Source organism: Misgurnus anguillicaudatus, chromosome 4, assembly GCF_027580225.2.
Source record: "Misgurnus anguillicaudatus chromosome 4, ASM2758022v2, whole genome shotgun sequence".
Taxonomy (NCBI): Eukaryota; Metazoa; Chordata; class Actinopteri; order Cypriniformes; family Cobitidae; genus Misgurnus; species Misgurnus anguillicaudatus.
This window is the reverse complement of record NC_073340.2, coordinates 21,371,374-21,385,290: the sequence shown is the minus strand read 5'-3', so window position 1 is coordinate 21,385,290 and position 13,917 is coordinate 21,371,374. Positions and strand designations below refer to the sequence as shown.

Sequence of the window (13,917 nt, the reverse complement as noted above, 5' to 3'; positions counted from 1 at the left end):
AAGCACAACCATGGGAATCTTTGTCCGTCCAAGATATTTGCGATTGAGCAACATCACATCCAGCCCAAGATCATAGTATTCATCTTGAAATTTAAAAAGTAGACATAGTAGTTCAAACACATGCCTGTTTAAGTTAACCTAATTTTATAGGCTCAGTTTACACTGGCTGTATGTAAAGCGTGACCTGCAAAAGTGCTCCAGTCAGATCCCCAGTGAGATGAAGAGAAATGACAGCCTAGTGAGAGAGGGAGATTTAGGGAACTGTGGTTTCTCATATGACCAACATTTATACAGAGCTTAAAATGTGAGCCATGGACATTTGACCTCTCTGTCTGTTACTCAGCGGATCTAAAATTAGTTGTAATTGCAGCCTGAGGGGTGAAAAATGGAGAATATATGGTCTGTCGCAGCCACAGGTTGGCGGATACTTTTTCCCAAGCATTTGGAGAGGCAGGAACGGCATGTCCTCCTTTGGAAACATCATTGCTAGTTCAGGCCTACTTCTGCGGACCACACAAACCATATTTTCTAGGAACATCACCCCCAACGTGCTCACAATCCGAACTCTTTCGACATGGAGGGGTGCACAAGACGTCCATCATCCAGTGCAGGAAATGCAAAGACAATGTGAATAAACACCTGGGATCCTTGAAAGACAAAATCACTAACATCCTGGTTCTGTGATTTATAGCTAAAGACAAAAACCTGTGCTTTAAACACTGTTAGGCATGGATCCGGTGACTTCTTTATTCAAGGGCACTTGATGCGAAGTTTGTCATAACATGTATGTAGACGTCATGTGTGTGGTTCCTTTTTTCAAAATATGTGTTCTACGCAACTAAGAGATCCTATGTGCATCACGTGTCTTGTCAAAATAAGTGCCTGCTGCAGATGCGTCTAAAGGGTTTATGATAAAAGAGATGCTTGGGTTTGCCAGACACTCGCATAATCTCATGCGTAATCAGAGTTTACTGTTAAGGGAGTGTATTTTGTGAACGTGAGCGTCTCTTTTATCATAAACGGTTTTGACGCGTGTGCAGCAGGCACTTATTTTGACAAAACACAGCACACAAGATCTCTCAAAGTGCAGAACACATTTTGGAAAAAGGAACCACACACATGACACTCTATTTTGAATTAGCGCCCCTCGGATGAGCAGTCACGAGCCGCCAATGCATGGATCTCTATGAAGCATTTGGTTCATGTGTGGAAGCCAGACATAAAGGAGACAATGGAAAGTTTTTCCATTGCATTTTTTTTTAAACATTTCACATACACACAACAGCGCTGTCAAAAAGATGCGCGTTTATGTGGATCCGCAAATACAACTAAAGTTGCTGTTTTATCTGTGCAAAGCCAGAAGATGGCAATGTTACTTTGTAAAGTAACACTACACACCACATGCATTCTTCTACAGATTAATAAATAGTACAAACACTCAAAAGCAGTTTTGTTTAGATGGACGATGAAGTAGGTTTATTATTACAAACGTGATCGTGGAGTATAAAGCGTCAACATTTGAAAAATGAACTTTGATGAAGAAGTGTTAATTGACACCATTTTTGTGTTGCTTATACTCGCACTATAGACTGGATTAATGGTGCGTTCAACTTATCCTGGGTTGCCCATATAAATGAGATGGTAAGTCGCGTTTGTGACGTCAGGTCACTTTTATCAGTGAAAGATGGCGTTGAAGAACAAAGAATGTGCACCAGACGTGTTTCTAGGTCATTTATGAAGTCACTGTGAACGTTATATATTAACTGTTGTATTGCAATGCTGTCGTATTTTACAGTTTGCTGTAAATAAAAAGCCTTACAAAAGTCAACTATAGGCATTACTTCTATTGGTTTCGCCATCTTTCTCTCCTACACGCCCAACTTGTTCACTCTGGGCTTTTTTCCAGTGGTATTTACAATTTTGTGGTGGCGTTAATCTCGTAAATACAATACGACATGACTTGAACGCAGCCTAACACATGTGCATGATGTCACTGTTATCACAGATTCGCAATAATGTAGTTTACACAGAGACAAACAGCCAAACCACAAGAAAACTTTGTTGTGTAAACGGCCCCAGAAAGATCTTCTAGGGAGTCTATGTTCATTCTGACATTTAAAGGTGGAGTGCACGATTTCTGAAAAACGCTTTGGAAAAGGGAGTTGGGCTGACTACCAAAACTTTTAGCCAATCAGCAGTAAGGTGCCTGTCTACCAACGTCTACATTGTTGCCTGGGTTGCGTTATTTGGGGCGGGTCTATCAAAAGATGGTCCAGATTCTATTTGGGTAGGGGCGTGTTTCGTGTTAGATAATTTCAAATGTCAACATTGCCTTTCAGAGATCATGCATCCTGCCTTTAAGAAAAAGTACTGACCTTCTAAAGGGATACTCCAGCAAAAAAATTTAATTACCCCAAAAATGTATTCACCCTCAAGCCAATGTTAAGGTGCACTATCGCCACCTACTGCATTGGAGTGGCTTCTATACTCTTTGACGAGAATGGCGTTAGGTGACAAGGGGTGATAATGCACATTAACGTTGGTGCTACCCACCCTTAAACGAAGAAGAAGCTTTGTGAATGCACCTTGGGTTATGGCTATACATCTGGGATACATCTACAGCCAAAATCTTGTAAAATCTCGAAGGATGAGCGCTGTTTTTATTGTAATCCTACCCCCAAACCTAACCCTAACTCCAACATTTCACATGATTTAGGCCGTTGTTGTATCCTATCTAGCCAGAACTGCTGTTTTTCATCCTAATCCTACCCCCAAACCTAACCCTAAACCCAACATATCACAAGATTTGGCTGTAGATGTATCCCCTCTAGCCAGAACCTGAGCCTTGCCCGATACCCAAAGCTAGTTTTTAGGGTTTATAAAGTTTAAATTATAAATATGTTTATACAAAATTGCATCGATTACCCTACGAAGGCCTTTATTAACCCCCTGAGGCTGTGTAAATTACTTCTGTTAAGGATGGATGCCATTTTTTTGTGGTTCAAAGTTGTTTTTCTGGACCCTGTTTACTTCCGTTATAAAGCTTGGAAGAGCCAGGACATGTTTTAAAATAACTTTGATTGTGTTCGTCTGAAAAAAGACAATCATGTTCATCGAGTATGGCTTCAGGGTGAGTAAATCATGGGGTAATTTTCATTTTTCGCTGGAGTACCCCTTTAACCAATCGATTGAGATGCACTATGTTTGGTATATGTAATATTATGGGGAAATTTTTAGCGTCTGCTCTCTCTGATGAAATCATCTGAAAGCCTGAAATATACCACAGTGTGGTTTGACGCGGGTTATCTTGGCTCATGTAAGGGTGTGTGGGAGTGAAATTCAGTCATTTGATAAGATGAGAGAGCGATTATGATAACATGTCAACCACATCATGCAGCATTATGTAAAACAAAAGTTTAATCCAGCCAGTTTGGCATGTCACTTCTGACCTCTTGTTTAAATATTACATTACTTCTAACATTCTTCTTCACAAGACGGTTTATAACGTTGAAACATTTAAAGCTTTCCAAAAATCATAGTATATAACAAACAAGATACAAGTTGTGTCATGCTTTCAGTCTGGCCAAGAATTTAGCATTTTTTGAAGATAGAGGTGGTAAGAACAAAGGCCCGTTTGTGGTTTAAACACAAATCGAAATGCTTATTATGAATGGAAATGTGGTGGATTTTTTCGGCAGGATAAGCTAATTAAAAGTGCTGCCAAGGTTTTTGAGACAAAATTCCACAGATTAGTTGTCCAATTTATCTATGCGTCACACCTCAAACAAAAACCAGATGCCCCTCGATGAAACACAATTTCATCTATTACACAAAAAGACCAAAAAGTCAAGTACAGGCGCTTACATGAAGACATAAACCATGTGCTTTGAGAATGCAACACACATCCAGGACTCTATGTTTGAGAGAACATGAAGGACTATGAAGTAGTGAAGGATGTTTCAATGGGGGGAATGAAAGAACATGTTGCATGCAAAACTCTCAGAAACAGCTGTATGCCAAATTGAGAAAAAACAGAACCGAAATGTTCCAACGGTTCTGTTACAGATGAGGTAAAAATTACAACATAAGCAGTGTAAACAAATGTCACATATTCATATTTTATCAGTGTTTTTCTTTGGAAAACATACATTCCAAACATAATGTTATAATCTTTACTGCAGTACATTTCATAAATACAAGTTTTTGTTTTACATGAAATATTTAAGTACATTAAATAGTACTTTCTTATTAAGTTTTCTTATTACTTGAGTAAAAGTGCAAAAGCATAAATTTTTAAAGTGCACTTATTTCATTGATAAAAAACTTTATTTTGTGTATTTGGTATAGACAGTTTCAGCAGTAACAACATAAACAAGCGACTGTCGTGGTCCGCACGTAACTTCCGGTAAACTCCGCTAAGAATAAATAAAAACAATGTTCTTTAAACGTAGTTTATTTATATAACAAGCAAAAAAACAACACATAGATTACCTAGGAAACCAAAACATTTGTTATTTTCGACAAGGCATTTGTTCAAGAGATCAGTTTAGCAACTAGTCAGACCATTTTAAAAAAATGAAACAGGAAGTAAAGTTTTGATCCAGACGTGTATCGCGTCAGCGCACGTGCGTCCGATGAAACGGTCTATATTTGTTGTTCGCATGGTTTATGGTAAATTATTTTCCACATACTGTACATTTTCGTAGCTTCAGATTTCACTCTCTTCCTGAAACGCACGGATTTGAAAAGCGCTGTGTCCCTGATTGGCCAGCTAATCTGTATGTTGTGATTGGCCTGAATACCTCCGAAGTCAGACGGAAATGTGACGCTCCTTACCATGTTTGAAAGATTCGATCACAATGCAATGCTAACAGGAGTTAACTTATAGGCTGTGAGTCGGAAGTGGGAGGAATTATGATAATTTCGGTCTTCTCTACATCCAATCCTAGGAAGTAAACTGTTGCCTACAATTCGTGTGATTGTTGTAGTCCAAGAAAAGAGATTTACGTTGGAGACGATAACTCGTGTCATCGTTTACTTTGGGGTTTGTACCTTTTGAATATCGTTAATATGTGCTTATACACACACTAACACCAAAGGAAATGTAAAATCGTAAATCGGACAATAGGTTCTCTTTAATGTAATTACGTTAATATGTAATATAAAGGAATAAACAGTATGATAATATTCTTTAGAATAGTGAAGTAAAATTTTTCCCAAGACAAACACTCTCATAAAGTACAGATGCTTCGAAAATGTAACTAAAATACTTAAGTAATGTCCACTTCTGAATAAGAATCTTGATGATGTAAAGTACTCCAGATCAGGTCTTACAACATCTCAAAAAAACATCTTGTGACAAGTCATATCGAAAGTTCATTGTTGATGTGCAGACGCTTTTAGTGTGGACTGGGATGAGTAAGTGTGAGTAACTGGTAATAGTTTCATTATAAATATGGGGTTGTTCAAATGAGCAAAGTGAGGTTTCAAACCAATGTAACCACATTCAGGCCTATTCATCATTTGCCTGAAACCTTCAAACTGTGACCTTCCCCTGACAGAACTTCAGCAGCCTACTGAAGACAACATAGACTTTAAGTGTAATGCCACACGTGTCCTTGTGTAAAGAGGCCGATTATCAGCTTCAGCTAACCATGCACTAACTGCATCAATAAAAAGTCACTGAGGCATATCTGTACCTACATGGTAAGACCTTTTAAAAGGTAGCGTCCCAGTGACAAAAGGTGCGACATTTTTTTAGAGTGTGTGTTTGCTATTTTTGCTCAACCACACATCTACCACACTGATGACATCTTATGCACCATATAAAAGGGCCACATATTATGGAATGATGCGTATGCATGTAAAAAACACACTAAATTGGTTAACAACCTTAAATCCAGACAACAACCTCACACTCCAAGAGGCTTCCTTGCTTAACCAAGATGTTACTAAAATGAGAGAGAGAGAGAGAGAGAGAGAGACGGAGAGACAGTGAGTGAGAGAGAGAGAGAGAGAGAGAGAGGTGCTTTGCAGCGAGGAGCCTCTTGGCTCTGCTCTTGTCTGCACTTGCACACCAGATGCGCTCTGCCTCAGCTCTGGAATGTGTTTGTGAGAGCAGTTTAACCACTGACCCACCCAACCATTACCACAGAAATCTGATCCAGACAATCCTCTAACCTTTCTTCATTGTGCATGTGTGTGTGTGTTCCCTCGGCTATCTTGCATCCTCTATCTACTTATTTCTATCATTTTTCTTTTCAAAAATGTGCTTAAACCTATCTGTTCCCACAAATGTCTTGTTTCTCCAACCACAGATTTCTCAACGTGTTCACTGTAAGACACACACACACATATACTTTACAAGCCTAAGTTCACACTAACACACAGGCACTTAGGCTGATTGCGTTTTAATGGTAATCCATGAGCCGTGACAAGGCAATAAAATAAAACATGAGAAGTTAAAGATGGTCGTTTAATCTGCCACATAAAAGCATAGGAAGGAGGGTTTCATTTTTCCTTCCCCTGGTATAAATACAAAGCTTTTAGTGTGGACGTCAAATCAGATAATCACAGCATATAAATGAGAAACGTTAAATTACTATTATAATAATTTATCTCATATGAAATAAATTCTTATCTGACATCTCATATCTGTCACATTCTCTATTACTTTTTCAGTCATTAGTTATTAAATAAGAATACAAACATGCAGAAAGGTAAAACATATAAGGTTAAAACCACTTAACTTACTATAATGTCATACAATTTCCAAGCCTGATAAACAGCCTTAGGGTAAACAGAATTAATACAAAATATAACTAACAAACTTTATGATCTACCCACACATTAGCTCACATACAGATTCTAAATTACTTTCATTTTTACAAGGAAAAACATTATTAAAACCACAATATGTATGTTTTATATTAAAATATCCAACAACCACTTGCACAGTGTAATATTTAATGCAGTTGTGTCCCAATAGTTTGCAAGGATTTATAAATCCAGAGAAATTCCTGTTTTAAATAATGGCTCGTCCCTTGTTTCCTTGTAATTGTAGCACTTTTAGTGACTTAAAGGGACACTCCACTTTTTTGAAAATGTGCTCATTTTCCAGCTCCCCTAGAGTTAAACATTGGATTCTTACTGTTTTGGAATCTATTCAGCTGATCTCCGGGTCTGGCGGTACCACTTTTAGCATAGCTTACCATTGAATCTGATTAGACCATTAGCATTGCGCAAAAAATAACCAAAGAGTTTGTATATTTTTCCTATTTAAAACTTGACCATTCTGTAGTTACATCGTGTACTAAGACCGACAGAAAATTAAAAGTTGCAATTTTCTATAGGCGATATGGCTATGAACTATACTCTCATTCTGGCTGAATAATCAAGTACTTTATTGCTGTACCATGGCTGCAGCAGGCGTACTGATATTTTGGACTGGCCGAATATAGTCCCCTTGGTTACTTTCATAGCAGGGGACTATTTTCAGGTGCTGCGTATTATCACTACGCCTGCTGCAGCCATGTTACATATCTGCACACTATCCTCAGTTTCCAGTTGTAGAAACTATGGCAACACGAGTGGACAAATGCTGAAGAGGTGGTAATACAGCATTTAGCATGTAGCTGTTGTGCCTTGCAGCTAATTCATTACAATGGCAAAAAATAATGCGATCAGATGTACAGATTAAAAAAAACATGGGCTGCGTTCGAAAACTTTAGGCAGCTGACTTGTTGCAATGACTTCGGAGGCATGAAGGCAGCTCCGAGAAACGCATTCAGCGGAATGGATTTCTGTTTGAAATATAAACAGAGAGCGTCTTTGTGAAAGCTAATCCAATATTTTAACTTACTTGCTAGAAATGCCATTAAAAGGTGTAAAAAGTGAAAAAACTTTATTTAAAAACTTTATAATTTGTGATCTCCCATCGTTCCACTCTCCCTCATAAAGTCATAAAGCTTCGCCTTTGCTATTGAAATGTGACCCTGTCTGTGAAAACCCAGTTAAAGTTATTTTATTTTCACGATTTACTGTTTTCTACATAAAATCATCTTGCATAATGTAAATAACATATCTTCAATATTGACTAAGGCCATGTTTAAGATTGAAATCATAGTGGAATTAATGACTTTGAAAAAACTTTGATGCTTTAAAATAAATACTAGATTTTGAGATTTTGGATTTCAGAGGCAGTATTATGGGGTGAAATTGCCTTTTTGTTTTTCTAACAGCAGAAAATGAATGAAACAAATATTGCTCCCGGACAACCATGTCATCGTTGGAGACAACTTAGTTAAAAAGTTTGTCCGTTATGGGCTTCTGTAGAGACAAAATGTCAACTTCCATGTAAGGGGACCTTCTGTGTATGTAGATAAAAACGTCTCATTCTAAGGTAATAAAAACATAACAGTTCATTATGAAAGGTCTTTATACACCACTGATAATATAGTTATGTATTTTATATTGCATTTCTGTCAAGAGATCCTTATAAAACTTACACATTGCACTTTTAAAATAAGTAAAAGTTATTTAATAAGATCAATGTTTATGAATGACTAACATTTAAACTTCTATATAATAAATAGAAGCAATCTTTAAATAGATTTTTAGTGTATTCAAATAAATGGTGTCTCAAAATAGCACAGTTATAGTTAGATGTTCTGAAGTTTATCTTAAAAATACTTTTTTTGTACAAAATTAGTGCGTGAAATGGTACATTTACTAAGTGTACTTAAAATAAAGTGTATTTTAGTGCACAATTTTTTCAACAGGGATGCCAATTTAAAAGGTTGGTTAAGAAAAGTTGACAATCAAATACCTTTAAGCAATATTAAGCACTCTAAACAATATTAGGCTAATACAGCTAACGTATTTGTAATGAAAAATCTCTACCTGAATTGTATGTTCTACTGGACACATTTGATCTCCCTCACCTGTCAAAAGAAAAATGTCGCAATTCCTTTTAAACACGTGGCAAATGTCTCTAAACTAAAAGCAGACTACACTGATTCCTCAAACTAATGCTATTCTGCCCCCTAGTGGTTACTGACCATCATAGACATAGAGGAAGAACAGACTATGGCTAATATGCTAATATCACAGAATCGTTAATACGATGTTTGTTCTCATGCCCACCGACAACAACCGCATTATGTAGCACTGTGAGTTTAGGGAGCCAGAACCTTGAGATCTTAGCGTGTTTATTCATGCAACTAGTTAACAATCGTTTCCAGGCAATTTTATCGGAGCTAACTAAGATCGTGCAAAACACTGCTCCAGGTGAGGCTCGAACTCACAACCTCGGCATTGCTTTGCTTTGTACTGCTGTATAAGTACCGCGCGCTAACCGATTGCGCCACTGGAGCTTCGGCGGCCAACTGCAATAATACTGGTTATAAACAAACGAATAAAGATTACATAAAAATTTCGAGGAATATGAATTTTAAATGCGCATCGCCTGTTTAAATTTTTAACAATAATATTTTCCCGCCCAAACTACATTGTAGTTCTCAGACCAGTTTTCTCTGGGGTATGAGGACATTATTTTGTTCAATTCTCTACTAAAAATCCAGCTAAGACCAGCATAAGCTGGTGAGCTGGTTTTAGCTGGTCTCCCAGCTTGGCTTAAGCTGGTTTTGGTGGCAAGCTGGTCTAGCTTTTTTGGTCACTTTTTTAAGCTGGTCTAGCTGGACTTAATAGTTGGTCTGGCTGAAAGACCAGCGGACCAACCAGCTTTGCACCTTAAACCAGCTAAAACCAGTTACCAACCTATGCTGGTCTTAGCTAGATTTTTCAGTAGGTAATGATTTAAATAAAATAATGATCATCTCAACAATGCTGTTTTATTTTCTGGTCATCTTTTCACATGTGGTTATTGGCTTCCTAACTCATAGTATTGTATTCATTTATTGAACACAGTGCCATCTAGTGGCTTTCAATAATACATGCCACAATCCCAGTAATTTTGTTACAATGTTAAGTTAAAACGTGCTAAATTATTACTACCATGTTTTAACTACTACAATTATGACGGAAAGAACCGTATAGTGATAAATTGCTCAGTTTTGGTTGCTGTGTTTTTTTTACCAAAAGTACAGGGCTATAGTAAAACCAGGGTTCATTTTCATAAGGTAACGTTATTGTAAATGAGAGGAAACATTTGCACATTTTAGAGTATGGTTTTAGGATAACATAGACTACAGAACAGAATATGTGTATAAAAGGTTGTAAAAAAAGAGACTTTTACAGTGGGACTTTGATTTTGATAAGTGCAATTCCTGACATTTCCAGGAGGAGGCGGTAGCGTACTTGTTCACTGCCTGCTGGGTTATAGTTGGATACTCCTGCCCTTCCCTTCTGATTTATCGTTGGTGATTTGGTGTTAAAGTGTTAGTATACGACTAATAAGTAAGTTTTTTAATATAACTTTAAGAGATTGATCGTGTTTGAGGTATATTATTTAGTTTTGTGTGCACGCACATGCTAATTCCTGCAGTTATTTTAGAGTTGTAACTGTTTGTCTAACAACCAAGTGATTTATATTGTCAATCTTGCAATATTATCCTTAACATTGTGATATGCCTTTGTCATTTAAGTTGATAATACTGCAGGAGGATTTGGCTTAGTTATTTAAACACTATTATTTGTTTAATGATATTTCTCTGCTTTATACCTCACACATTCATGCTGAGTCATTTGTGATCAACCTAAAATGATGTAAATGTGTATTTGAGATTACAATTTCTTGATTGTTAGTTTGATTTATTACTAAATAGCCTTGTTATTTATATACAGCCTATATAAGAATAGTTAACATTGTTAATCCACTCTTATTTAACTGTATTATGTCTTTATTATTTTCTAGACTATGATACACTTTGAAAAAGAAGCTCCCGTCTCCTCATCATTAAAGTATTCTGACCGTCACACAGGAGTGTTCTCTGTATAAATTTCAAGCCAGAGCCTATAAGTCTAATTCCTACCTAACAATATGATACATAATGTTATAAATGTTGCGTCTACATTTTCTATTATTTTGACAGTGATCGCTTTCTGTGTTCGATAGCTTCTGCCTTGCATCATTTGCGTTCATATGAGCGAAATACTCATACTTATACTCATTTATTAACAAGCAATGCTATCTAAATAAAAACAACTTTTAAAAAACTTTAGTATCGATATTTTTTGTGCTGACACTAGGTAAAAGTGATCCGCCCAGAGCGGAGTTATGCAACTTTGAAAACCACGCCCACCGGGGAAAAAATCCTCTCCATTGACAGTTTTATTATGAAAAGTTTCCACTTTTGTGTCTTTAACGCTCGTTTTGGGGGGTCGACAGCTTATAAAAACTTGTTTCTGGGTTTTTTGGCTTGTTAGCTGTACATCTTGTCACGCAGCAGCTTTTAGGCTTTATTCTGTTTTTGTTATAAGCCAGAAATGACAAGGAGGCAGCCTCTCGCAATACAAAGTCAATGGAGACGGATGGCTTGTTTTCCCCGGTGGGCGTGGTTTTCAGGTTATGACGCGTTGCGCCCTGTCTCTATTTCCCAACTATTTGAAGCAAGCAAAAAAAAAAACTATTTGATGCAAGCAAGTTGCAACATCTTGCATCCGGTAGCAGTAAAAGCAGAACTTGACTTCGGTAAGTTTGTAAACGTGTTTAGTCTCGATTTATTCGCATATATTTTAAATTTTTTTACTAAACTGTACTAATTAAATATATATATATATATATATAACGAAATAATTTACTTAAATTAAAATAACTGAGCAGAAATGTAGAAATCATTAAAGACTTATAATGATATTAGATATAATTTAAATTAAATAGATTTTAATACATGATAAAAACAAACATTGTTTTGGGGTAAACTAACTAAAAATCCAATTAAAAAGTTGTTTGTTTGTTTTTATAAAAAATATATACATTTAGTTATGCCAAGCAATAGAAAATGTATTGTGTAAAAATTGTGAGAGAAGGGATTTGAAAATAATGATATTTTTTGTGGAAAATGGAGCACTTGAAGTCAAAAGGTTAAGATCTACTGATATAGTGTACCTTTCCCCTATTTGGGAAACGCTAAAATAAATGGTAAATGTGTGATAAATGCTTATCTGTGTTAACTACTTCATATATGAGCATTACACTTAAACTTAACCTTGTTTTAACAAAGTTTAAATGTTTTTTAGGTTGATAGGTAGCGCTTATTCCCATCATCATGAGTAACATCACCTCTTGCATGGAACCTCAGCACCTTACCTCCTCAATCCTAAAGCCCATTCTCATTTTGGAGTTTATTTTAGGATTGCCTGGAAACATCTTTGCTCTGTGGATTTTTTTCTTTAAATCTCCATGGAAAGCATGCAACATCTACTTGTTGAGTCTTGTGACAGCTGACTTCCTATTGCTCATTGGCCTGCCTTTCCGCATAGACTACCTGTTTCGTGGCGAAGACTGGATATTTGGGGAATCGTTTTGTCGCTTCATCCTCTTTATCATTTCTGTGAACGTCTCTGCCAGCAAGGCTTTCATGAGCATTTTAGCGGTCGACCGCTTCTTCCGAATACTTCACCCACTCCACCCCATTTGTCGAATGACTGTAAAGCAAGGAATAATGATAGTTAGTGCTGTTTGGGTGGGAATTGTCCTGATTCGCCTTCCACCTGCTTTGACCCTGGTTCTCCAATCGCATAAAAACTCTTCAAAGCTCATATGTCATGATTTTCTCGTGTGGACATCACCATCATTGGGAATGAAGGTATACAATACAGTGCAGCTTATGGAAGTCCTGATAGCGTTCATATTGGTGCTCTTCTGTTTTGTGAAAGTTTTCTCCCACGTCCGTGGACGCCAGCTTAAAACACATCGCAGGGTGACACGATCAATGAGGTTGATTCTGATTCTTGTGATCATGTTTGTTTTCTGTTTTATACCTACAGCCATTTCTGGCATTTTACTTCAGTGGTTTTCCTGTTCTGCACATATCCAGCTAAGTCTCAATATCTCTTTAGCCCTAACCTATATGAACAGTGCACTGGATCCAGTCATTTATTGCCACAGTAATGCCTGGTTCAGAGACACTCTGAAAGCCAAAGCCAATTCCACGGGCCGAACACAGTTTAGGATGAGTGACAAGACCAAAAGAAAACCTAAACGTTAACCTGTGAAATGGTTACAGTTTTTTACTTGCAATCATTAACCATTTCAATTACCACTATAACAAGTATTCTTACAAACGAACTTAAAGGGACCCTCCACTTTTTTTGAAAATATGCAAATTGTCCAGCTCCCATTGAGTTGAACATTTGATTTTTGCCGTGTTGGAGTCCATTCGGCTGATCTCCGGGTCTGGCGGTACCACTTTTGGCGTGGCTTGGCATAGTCCGTTGAGTCTGATTGGACCATTGGCATCGCACTCAAAAATAACCAAAGAGTTTTGATATTTTTCCTATTTAAAACTTGACTCTTCTGTAGTTACATCGTGTACTTAGACAGAAGAAAAAAATAAAAGTTGCGGTCTTCTAGGCAATATTGCTAGGAACTATACTCTGATTCTGGAGTAATACTCAGGGACTTTGCTGCTGTGGCATGGCTGCAGCGGGCGTGGTGATATTGCACAGCAGTGCCCTGCTGAAAGTAGTCCCCTGCTATTGAAAGTAACCAAGGGGACTATTTTCGGGCAGTGTGTGGTATCGCTGCGCCTGCTGTAGCCATGTTGCAGCAGCAAAGTCCTTGATTATTGCAATGTTACTACAGAAGAGTCTTTGAATAGGAAAAATATCAAAACTTTTTAGCGCGGTGCTGGTGGTCTAATCAGATTCAGTGGATTGTGTTGAGCTATGCTAAAAGTGCTAGCGCCAGACCCGGAGATCGGCTGAATGGATTCCAAGGCGGTACAGATCAAATGT

The 13,917-nt window shown here is 37.3% G+C and overlaps 1 protein-coding gene and 1 non-coding gene across 3 annotated transcripts; one reads left to right on the top strand and one right to left on the bottom strand.

Annotated features, from left to right (window-relative positions):
* Window positions 1-9,280: 9,280 nt before the first annotated feature.
* On the bottom strand, window positions 9,281-9,374 carry trnai-uau (transfer RNA isoleucine (anticodon UAU)). The gene is made up of 2 exons: window positions 9,337-9,374; window positions 9,281-9,316 (listed from the first exon to the last, which is right to left on the bottom strand). It is a non-coding gene; the product is annotated as a tRNA-Ile (tRNA).
* Window positions 9,375-10,292: 918 nt separating this feature from the next.
* On the top strand, window positions 10,293-13,845 carry hcar1-4 (hydroxycarboxylic acid receptor 1-4). 2 transcript variants are annotated; one of them, XM_055175420.2, is made up of 3 exons: window positions 10,302-10,416; window positions 10,874-11,650; window positions 12,199-13,845. In XM_055175420.2, exon 3 carries the CDS (start codon window positions 12,228-12,230, stop codon window positions 13,167-13,169), a length of 942 nt encoding a protein of 313 aa, XP_055031395.2. In that variant the 5' UTR covers window positions 10,302-10,416; window positions 10,874-11,650; window positions 12,199-12,227; the 3' UTR covers window positions 13,170-13,845. The 2 variants fall into 2 exon arrangements, with proteins under 2 accessions (XP_055031396.2, XP_055031395.2); XM_055175421.2 differs by lacking the exon at window positions 10,874-11,650 and having other exon boundaries at window positions 10,293-10,416.
* Window positions 13,846-13,917: the final 72 nt, after the last annotated feature.

Bases quoted from the DNA above. Each gene is read 5' to 3' on its own strand.
- hcar1-4 (XM_055175421.2), top strand. From the start codon at position 12,228: ATGAGTAACATCACCTCTTGCATGGAACCTCAGCACCTTACCTCCTCA.